The sequence below is a fragment of the Octopus bimaculoides genome, chromosome 5, assembly GCF_001194135.2.
Source record: "Octopus bimaculoides isolate UCB-OBI-ISO-001 chromosome 5, ASM119413v2, whole genome shotgun sequence".
NCBI lineage: Eukaryota > Metazoa > Mollusca > Cephalopoda > Octopoda > Octopodidae > Octopus > Octopus bimaculoides.
In genome coordinates, this window is record NC_068985.1 from 24708885 (window position 1) to 24719877 (window position 10993).

Genomic DNA, 10993 nt, shown 5'->3' on the forward strand with positions numbered 1-10993 from the left:
TGTGTGTGCGTGTGTGATATTCTAAAATAAAATTTCTGAAAGTTTTATTCTAAGAATGTTACTTCCATAAAAGATCAAATCTATATTCGAGAAGTTAAAACTTTCTCTCTTCTTTCACTAGGATGACCCCCCACCCACCCACAAAAAAAAAGAATGGGTATATGAAATGCTATATGAAATGTAATAAGCTGTATTTCTGTTTTTTTTTTTTAATATTCTATATAAAAGACAGTCAAAGAAAAAATTTTGTATTGGGAAATTTGTATACCAAAGCCAAGTAGTATGGTTAAGAATTCTCAGTCACAGTTCAATCCAACTAAGCAATACCTTAAGCATGTATCTTCTATCACAGCTTCAACCTCAATCAGGGCTTCACTTCTTAAGGAGAACCCCCTCCCAAGACTCCTTCCACTGTCGTCTGCCTCTAGCCAGCTATGGCCATGTAGGCTACAGGTAGAGGGTGAGATCATCTCACCATCTTGTCTTTGGTCAGCCTCTTGATTTTGTACCTTGTTTTGGTATGTTTCATCAAACTGATTGTCCATCTGTTGTTCTTCAGTTGTGTGATGTGGCCAACCCATTTATATCTGTTCTCTTTGATAGTCTTTATGATGTCATTGACTCTCATGTGCTGTCAAATCCAGGCATTGGTTTTCTTGTCCCTAAGTGTGATGCTGAGCAGGATTTTATTGGGCTACAATGAGGGTGTTCAAGATAGTAGTTTCAAGAGCCCATGTTTCACTACTGTAAATCATCACTGGCAGGATGCACTTATTGAAGATCTTGCTTTTGATTTTCATAGAAGCCTTGGAACTTCTAATGAGGTTTTCCTTCTTCCCAAATGCTGCCCAAGCAAGCGCTATTTTTCTCTTGACTTCTGAGAGGAGATTTCCAGCATTTTCCAGCATTTTCTTCAGATAAATGTAGTCATCTACCTCTTCAATGGGCTTGCTGTTTATATTGACAGATACTGGTGTAGTATGCCTGTTCAACATGACCTTGGTCTTTCCAAGGTTCATGCTGAGGCCAACATGTTGGATTGCAGTGTAGATATTGGTGAGCATTTCCCTCAGTTCCTTGGGTGTATGTGCTGTAAAGATGATATCATCTGCAACATCCAGGTGGCATAGCTGTTCTCCATCAATGTTGATGCCTTTCTTGTTCAATTGGATTCTGTTGATGACAGCATCTTGCAAGCATGGTACAAACAACTTTGGTGAGATGTTGTTGCCTTGCCTTGCCCCTCTCTCCAATTTGATCTTATCACTGTCTTAGTGACGCCTAAGAGTTGATGTTGCACTACTTTGAAGATCTTTCAGTACTGCAATGTGAGCAGGGTCTACACCATGGTCCTTCAGTGTTGTAAGGAGCAGTATGAATTCTTATAGTTAACAAAGGTAAAGCAATATGTCATACTTTGAATGTTACCTAGCACTAGCGGGAAACACTGATAGTAAAATGAACACAACCAAAGTCATAAGAAGAAATACTTTTGAGTGAATTGCAGAGAGTCAACTAATAAATGGTGTTGGTTACATTGTGTTAGAAACTATATACAAAATAATATAGCTATAAGTGTACTGAGAGTTACAACTGATTATAATGATATGGCTCTTGGCCTGCTTAACTTTCAGTGTCTCAGTCCATCTTGATATATAAATGTACAATGAGAAAGTACAACTTATTAGCTTAGTTCCTGGACAAGTGTATAAAACTGAAGTGCTGAGCATAAATCTTGTTATTAACCAACAGTAAGAATAGTTAATAAATGAAGACCAAAAAATATTTATAAATAATTTGATCTAAAATTATAAACAAAAGACGTGTATGCTGGTGCTTGTGGAATGAAATAAGAGACTAGTGTTTCAAGAAGAAAAGAATCACCTAAAACATTTCCAATCTAATTCTTGCCAATGGAAACCATCACTCACCTACCAAGACTAATTCTTATATAAGTGAACTAGAGAACCGCTGCATGGTGACTCAACCTGTAAGAAATAGCAGCTAAATTACCACCTCAAATTACAATTTACTATTTTTAAAAATGTGAGAGAATACATTAGATAACATAGTCCTAGATACACAAAGTCCAAGAAAAAAAAAGAAAAAACCTGGACTACATTTTAGTACAGGTCTGCTTGATCTGAGATGACCTGAGATGACAACTACTCTTCAACATTGATTGGGTCTTTCTTGTGTTTTTAAATTAATTCTCATTGTTTTTCTAAATATCCAGAGTGATATCAAACATAGTGTGAAGTGGTTGGTGAATAAAGGGAGACATATTACAAGCAGAAAAGGCTAGGTTGTAAAAGGTCAGACAGAGGGATGTTCAAAGACAGCCATAAAAAAAAAATTAAAGAATTAGGAAATGCAGGATTTTATTTTCTTGAAATTTTTATGACAGCCAAAATTATTCAGAAGGTATTTATTTATCTACAGTTTTTTTCCTACTCATTTAGAAGAATAATTTGGTAAGTAAAATATAGCAATATCAGCTGGATGAAGGCCTTACCACGGGATTTGATCAATACAGATGCACGTTTTTCTGGAGAAAACCAATTAAAAAAAAAATGGCAAGGACCAAATTGGATAAGGAGAACACACAAAAAATTAAAAAAAAGATTATAACAAAAATTAATTAAACATTGCAAGATAATTTAAGATGCAACATACAAACAGGTGTGTATAAAATTAATGGTGAAATTGTTAATATTATTTAAATCATAATATTGGGTTTAGCTGGATAAAGGAATTTTAGAAATAAATAATGCTATTGCAGAAAACATGCTTGGATGGAATATCAAAAATTAAATATCACAATACCATATAAGGGCAATTAAGGAATATAAAATAATCAGGTATAATCGGTGGTGCATTTGCCATGCACTAGTGTCTAACAAAATGTATCTGTGTGCACTGCAGGTATATTTTTAAATACAGGCATGGAATAGATGTGTGGGTAAGAAATTCATTTCCTACTCATGTGGCTTCAGGTTTGCTTCAGGCCAACCAAAGTTCTGTGTGGATTTGGTAGTCAGGAACTAAATAAGCCCATCACATATGTATGTATGTATGGATGGAGGGATGGATGTGTGTGTGCAGATGCTAAATCTACATTAAACCTTGAGTGTCTTGAAAAATGTGTTATTCATAATTTTGTAAAACACAAGTAGGATTCATAAAGGATTTTCTATATTTTTTAAAATAATTTTTTAAACTTTAAAACAATTTTTAAAATTTCCCAAGTGAAATGAAAGTAATTTTTATGTTTAATCTCCAATGCGTTACAAAGTCAAAAAGATATACAGAACCACTGATTTAGTGTGTGTTCCAACAATAGTTTCCAATACTGTTCTATAGATTTCATATCTCCTTATGATATTCATAAACACAGCATATTTAAATCAACTACAGAGCTTCTATACTGTCATTTAATATGTTCCATACAGCAACCCAATCTCTTTATTGTCTTTGTTCCTATTTTGAAACTGCTGCTCTTCATTTTCAACAATGTTTTATTGAGTCCTCCCCACATGTTTTTTATATGGCAAACATACATTTAAAAATGGCATATCTTAAAATGAGTTAATGTATGATCCCACAACATATTGCTGTAGTAACTTCAACTGTATCCTTTCCCACAGATGAGACAGCCATAGTAGGAGACCCTGATTAAACACATAGATCTTTTGATTCTCCCCCCAACTTAATGAAGCTTATGTTGTCAAAACTACTTAACAGTGACAAGATTATGGTAATCTATCATTTAAATATTTAGCATTTATAATTATAAAACAATGTTAACTTCTACCTTATTATAATGTTTACAACAGCCTGTTTCATTTACCTTAATATAACTGCCAGGGCAACATTTTTTTCCATAACGTAAATTATTTACACATTTTATCATTTGCTGATTTTAAACAGAAGATTTAACACAAAACCTTTTTATACTCCTATAACCCTATTGATTTGTTTGGGCATCAATCAAACTTCAGGAAGGATAGGTGATCTTTTTTTCAAGGGAACGGTATGTGAAGCCATGCAAACTGCAGCCATAGGAGAGATGAGTATTGTTCAACCACTGGTCACAATGTGCTTCCAATTCTGTTTTGATTGAGATACTCTTTTCCATCTTGATCCAAATTACCAATGGGAATACAAATACAGTTTATAAATCATCAAACAACTTTGTGGCAGCAAGATCTGCCAGTTTTCTCCCAACAGAGACAAAGATGGCACTATAATAACAAATAAACAAAATCAAGTAGAAGGACAAGTCCAACACTTCTAGGAAGTGATAAACTATCTTCAGCCAAACAAGCTCGCTAACTCTCGACCAACAGTAGATGTGCTTAGCATCAACATTAGTCTATCTATTGGGTCATCTCTTAAATAATGCGTTTTTTTTTCAATTGCATGAACTAAAAGTCAGAGGGGGACAGGATAAACTACCTGCATCAACTTACTATAAAAGCAGGTAGTAATTTTACCTTGTCCTTGTTCTTAGTGCAAGTTTGTGTTGGTCTTATTATGACCTTATCAGCAAAGCGTATACTTTACTGTACTTGCTAAAGAACCAATGAATGAATCATTATGCAAATGTAGAAGATTGTACACTGGGTGGTATAGGAAAATAGAATTGTTTTATCTTTTACTTGCTTCAGTCATTGGACTGTGGCTATACTGGAGCACCACCTTGAAGGGTTTAGTCAAGCAAATCAATGCCTGTTTATACTTTTTTAAGCCTGGTAGATATTCTATCAGTTGCTTTTAATGAACTTCTAGGTTACTGGGACGTAAACAAACCAGTACTGGCTGTCAAGCAGGGGAGGGGAAAACACAATCACAGTCATACACATACACACACGATGGGCTTCTTTGAGTTTCTGTCTACCTAGTCCACTCACAAGACTTTGGTCAGCCTGGGGCTATAAAAGAAGACACTTGTCCAAGGTGCCACACAGTGGGACTGAACCCAAGACCACATGGTTGGGAAGCAAGTTCTTTAACCACACGGCCACATCCACACCTGTATAGAAAATATTTCGTTCAAAGATCTGGTGTACATAATACAGTTCTTCAAGAATAGATTCACATCATCTTTTGTCATTTATTTCAAAATAAAATTACAGTGAACAAACAATAAAATTCAAGATAGTTGACTTCATCTGATGAGGATTTTTAAGCCCGACCTGCTCATAAAAGCAAACATCACTCAATATTGAATATGGAAAAAATATTATTTTTAAAAATAAAGAAATTGATATATCATTCAATAAAAGGCTATCAGAAAACTTCACTCAAGAACCCATAAATAGGACATTGCGTGCATGTCAAAGTGCACAAGTTAAATAAATTAAGATACTTGGCTATTATCTAAATATTATGTGTTCATATCTATCTACATGCTCTAGAGTGTTTGCTAAGTTAAAAATATCTCTATAATCAATTTGTATAGCAGCTTAATTGCATAGCTAAACATTAGCAATAAACTTAAATCTTCGTTACCTCCCTTCTAATTCTAATGAACAATAGTTTATACAAATAATTTGAGAAGGAAATTTGAAATTTAAATAGCAAACAATTTCATATAATACACTATTATGTGAATTTATGTATGAGGTCATAAGATAAGTGAGGAACAGATGAGTTGAATGAAAGGAAAAAGAAACAGATGTTGAATGCTTTTAAAAGATTTCTATGGAGAAACAGGTAACAATAAAAGCAAACATTACTGAAGACATATTAAATGACAGTATAGAAGCTCTGTAGTTGATTTAAATATGCTGTGTTTATGAATATCATAAGGAGATATGAAATCTATAGATATAAAGGTTTAAATTTGAAATACAGTTAGCTGTAAGAGTAAGGAATAACAAACAGAAGAGCAGAGAGAATGTCAACGAAGGAACAGTAAACTATTAATAGATAAAGAGAGAGAAAAATAAGGTGATATTGCATAAAGAGAATATCAGTATAAAAACTGTGATGTAGTGATGCAAGCAGATGAAAGATGCAGTTAGAAAATTGCCTTGAAAGATATATAAATAGAATAGGCAAAGAAAAGAAGTAACAGTAGAAAGATCAGCATTGATTTAAGAACTAAAATCTATCTCTCACATGGCCAAAAATGTTGGTTTGTTATATGAGAAATATTCATGATTTTCAAATAAAATCATGAAGTCTTTTGATTCACTCTCCATAAATTATCCAAGGAACAATCAGTTCTCTTCTAACAGTGGACTATGGTACCTTAGAACTCACTACAATGAGAACCATAAATAACTTAACCATAAAGCCAAAATATTTAAAACCAATCTCCCTACTTGACTAGTAGTTTAGTTTTTATTCTTTCTGTGGTCAAATAAACTAGAGACTTGGCAGAATTTGAACTGGTAACTCACTGGCAGACTATAACATTAATCACACATCTCAGTAACACACACATTTATATCACATACTAAAAACTTAAATTTTAAGTTTTTTTTCTTATTCTTTAAATCCTCAAAAATAAAAGTTCATAATTTCTTTGCTTTATTCCTAATATAATTTTTAAACTGTTTTTTATTCATTTTTGATCTGTTTCATAACAGAAAATATAAAATTGGGATAAACAGGTAAAACATTGGCTCCTTAATTAGACAATGATTTGGATGAAGTTCAGAAAATGAAAAGGTCATTTTGAAATGCACGAGAAAATATGTTAATCTCTCATCTCACAGTTGAGTGGGTCATTCTTGGATGGACCTCTAGCAGTGCAATACAGGGTCCAACAAATACTGCATGCAAATATCCAAATTTTCAAAACTATCTAACTAATGCTGGTAAAGGGTATAGAAAAGGGTAAACAGATATTAAATTATCAATAAAAAAGTATTTAAATTTTTGACATTCAAACAAACTGAATCTTATTTATATGCACCCCTCAAGTATCCTTCAAATGTTGGGCAATATGCTAAGCTTGAGAAGACCTGTCAAACCAAGTGAAATCATAGTTGTGGCCAATACCAGTGTCGTCTGACTGGCACCCATGCCAGTGACATGTAAAAAGCACCATTCAAGTATTGGGCCTCATGGAGACAGTAACATGTGACCAAGTCCTTTGGCAATACACCGTGCTTGTGTAGACCTGTCAAGCCAAGTGAGATCGTAGCAGTGGCCAATGCCAGTGTCACGTCAATGGCACCCGTGAAGAGCATCTAGATGTAGAAACTTTACCAAATCAGATTGGAACCTGGTGCAGCTCCCCAGCTTACCAGTTTTCAGTTGAACCATCCAACCCATACCAGTGTGGAAAGTGGATATTAAACGGTGGATGTTAAACTCTGAGTAACAGCTTTTGTTATATTTCTGCTGCTTTTAAATAAAGCATATTACTCTACCTCTGGTATTTGAGTACTCTTTTTTCCACCTTGGTTCACATTTATGTGCTTACTCCGGTATATCAAATTTCTCTATTAGGATATCCCTAAATCTATGACCATATGAAGGGTGCTTAAGCTTCCAAGTCCTTCTTTTCCAGATTGGTTTGCTTCTTAGCATCCTTCTGGTTGTGCGTCTAAAGTCACTAATTACTAGTCTATGCTGGGGGGGTTCATTCTTCACAAGTGAGGGTCTTTGCATTTAGGAGCAACCATGCATCCCGCTGTCTGGTGAAAATGTAATCGATACAGCTAGCATAGTCACCTAATTGGTAGCTTATCAGGTGGCTGGCTGGCTTCCTGAAGTTGGTGTTGCAGATAAATAGGTTAATCGCATCACAGAACTCCATATATATATATATATATATATATATATATATCATCATCATCATCATTGTTTAATGTCCGCTTTCCATGCTAGCATGGGTTGGACGATTTGACTGGGGACTGGTGAAACCGGATGGCAACACCAGGCTCCAGTCTGATTTGGCAGAGTTTCTACAGCTGGATGCCCTTCCTAACGCCAAAATCATCATCATCATTGTTTAATGTCCGCTTTCCATGCTAGCAGGGGTTGGACGATTTGACTGAGGACTGGTGAACCGGATGACTGCACCAGGCTCCAATCTGATATATATATATATATATATATATATACATACATATAATATAATTTTTCGACCAATTTTTATGAAGGCAAAGCAGAGCTACAGCCCAGTATGCTTTAGATATTTTATTAAGACTGTATGTACTGAAAAAGAAAAGGTATCAATCAGTGCATAAAGAATGATACTAAAACCAGTCACTAGCATCTCTGCTAGTCTATCTCATACTTCTCATTAAAAAATAATTTCAAGGTAACTTCCATGATAACATGCGAGTTTTTAAATTTGACATTTGAAATTTCAATAAATTTTCACTACTACATGCTATGCTACTTGGTCTATAAGTTATTATAATAAAGCAGAATAAAACTGGAGACAAATTCAGCTTCTGTTTTATTGAATCTTTGTTTTTAAAACTATTTTAGGGCCTGATTTTCTTCATTGGAGTCATAAGTAATTTAGAGTTTATCTCTAAAATTGCAGCATTAGTTATTTTATCACCATTGAAATAATTTACAGCTGAGAAGTACAGAACTGCTACATTATGTTAGGTATCTTATGCAGTGTTGAGAAATAGAAAGTGCATTGAACGTGTGCAGGGGAAGAAAAATGTGTAGATCGGATATAAAGAAGAAACAGAAGAAAAATAGACCTAGACATTCTGTTTTCTAGGTATTTTTATTGAACTGTTTGATTCTTTAAGCCAGTGGTTTCCAAATTGTTTTTTGCTCACATACATACATACATACATATACATATACACACACACACACACACACACACATATATATGTATATATATATATATATATATATATATATATATGCACACACACACACACACACACATATACATAACTTTAGACTAAAATAAAAATATCTTACTACACTTAGTGCTTAAATTCAGAAAATGTATTAAAAATGATTCTTTTTTCATAACATTTTAGCATATAAATATGGTTTTAAATTTGGAGACAGGGTCAGCACTTTTAGTGGGAGGGTGTTAATCAATTACACTGACCCCAGTACTTCACTGGTACTTTATCTTATCAACCCCATAAAGATGAAAGGTGAAGTTGACCTCAGTAGGACTTGAACTCAGAATATAAGGAATCAGAAGAAATACCACTAAGCATTTTGTCCAAGATGCTAACAATTCTGCCACCTCTTAAACTACAGAAATTTATTAAATGCTCAACGTTTTATTATTCAATTTAATCAATGAGATGTGTTAGGACAATGTTTCAACATATTTACGATAAACATGCTCTTATTTCATCATCATTTCAATTAATCATTTCCCCACAGCTCAGCATCTCATGTTAGTGAGTTAAGAAAAGATTATATATTTAGAATTTCAGTTCATATTTTTCACATTTTCAAAAATAGAATTTAATTGTTGCTGCAGAACACCTTGGTAGGCCTAATGGTATGCCATAAGGTACCATTTGGAAACCACTGTTCAAAGCCTTTAAATTGCACCAAAATATTGTTTTTTGTTTGTTTTTTTAACAAGACACAAGGCCAAAATTTGTAAAGGAGAAAAGAGAGTATAGTTAACTGAATCAACCCTCAGGTATACTATTGCACTTACTTAAAGAAGGCAATCTTACCTTTCATATTGACACCAGTTTTGAGCAAATATCCTTCATAGTTGACCCCGTTGCGTTTGGAAGACAATGCTAACTGTAATTAATGAAAAAGTAGGTATATATGACTTAAAACATTCCACATACATTTCAGTAATACTAATGATAGAAAATAAAAAGACTTTAACCCTTTAACATTTAAACCAGTCATATCTGGCCAAAATATTCTGCCTCTCTTTTATGTCGAAACTGGCCAGATCTGGCCCCTCACACCTTCTATACAATGCTATTCTAAAAAAAAGCAATAGCATCAAAAAAATTTTGATACTCTTTTACTCTTTTACTTGTTTCAGTCATTTGACTGTGGCCATGCTGGAGCACCGCCTTTAGTCAAGTAAATCGACCCCAGGACTTATTCTTTGTAAGCCTAGTACTTATTCGATCGGTCTCTTTTTGCCGAACCGCTAAGTTACGGGAATGTAAACACACCACCATCGGTTGTCAAGCGATGTTGGAGGGACAAACATACACACACACACATATATATATATATTTATATACGATGGGCTTCTTTCAGTTTCGGTCTACCAAATCCACTCACAAGGCTTTGGTCGGCCCGAGATTATAGTAGAAGACACTTGCCCAAGGTGCCACGCAGTGAGACTGAACCCAGAACCATGTGGTTCGTAAGCAAGCTACTTACCACACAGCCACTCCTACGCCTGATTAATTCAAAACAATGTGAATAAATATGCATTACATTTGACAAAGTAACCTGAATACTAAACAGTTAAATGACTAACATAAAATGTTACATTTTACTATTGACCATACATATTTGGTTTCAAATTTTGGCACAAGGCTGGCCAACTTTGTGGGGAGTTGGGTAAGCCAATTACATCAACCCCAGTATTCAACTGGTACTTATTTTATCAACGCAAGAAGGAAGACAGGCAAAGTCAACCACTGCAGAATTTGAATTCAGAACATAAAGGCAGATGACATGCTGCTAAGCCCAGGGCACTATCAATTCTTCCAACGGCATTCTGTCTGTCATTATGTTTTGAGTTCAAATCCCACCAAGGCTGATTCTGCCTTTCATCCTTTCATGATAAATAAAATAAGGGGTTAACATAACTGATTTACCCCCAATTGCTGGCCTTGTGCCAAAATTTGAAACCAATATATAATTTTTTTTCTAAGAATTGGAAATATTTATCTTGCATCTTTTACATGTTTCAGCTACTGGACTGCAGCCATGCTGGGGCACTGCCTCGCAGGAATTGGTAAAACAAATCAACCCTGGTTCTCAAGCAGTGATGAAGACAAACACGTGTGTGTGTGTGTGTGTGTGTGTGTGTGTGTGTGTGTGC

General features: G+C 34.5%; 1 protein-coding gene across 6 annotated transcripts in view; it reads right to left on the bottom strand.

The window, feature by feature from the left end:
* The window catches only part of LOC106870742 (arf-GAP with Rho-GAP domain, ANK repeat and PH domain-containing protein 1), a 303403-nt gene that overhangs the window by 36496 nt on the left and 255914 nt on the right, over window positions 1-10993 (bottom strand). For 5 of the 6 annotated variants that reach the window (XM_052968221.1, XM_052968222.1, XM_014916931.2 and 2 more), the window contains 2 exons: window positions 9645-9717; window positions 2516-2548 (listed from right to left, as the gene is read on the bottom strand). In XM_052968221.1, the coding sequence (XP_052824181.1) occupies window positions 2516-2548; window positions 9645-9717 (106 nt within the window). The remainder of the gene's footprint in view (window positions 1-2515; window positions 2549-9644; window positions 9718-10993) is intronic. The other variant, XM_052968224.1, reaches the window with a different exon arrangement.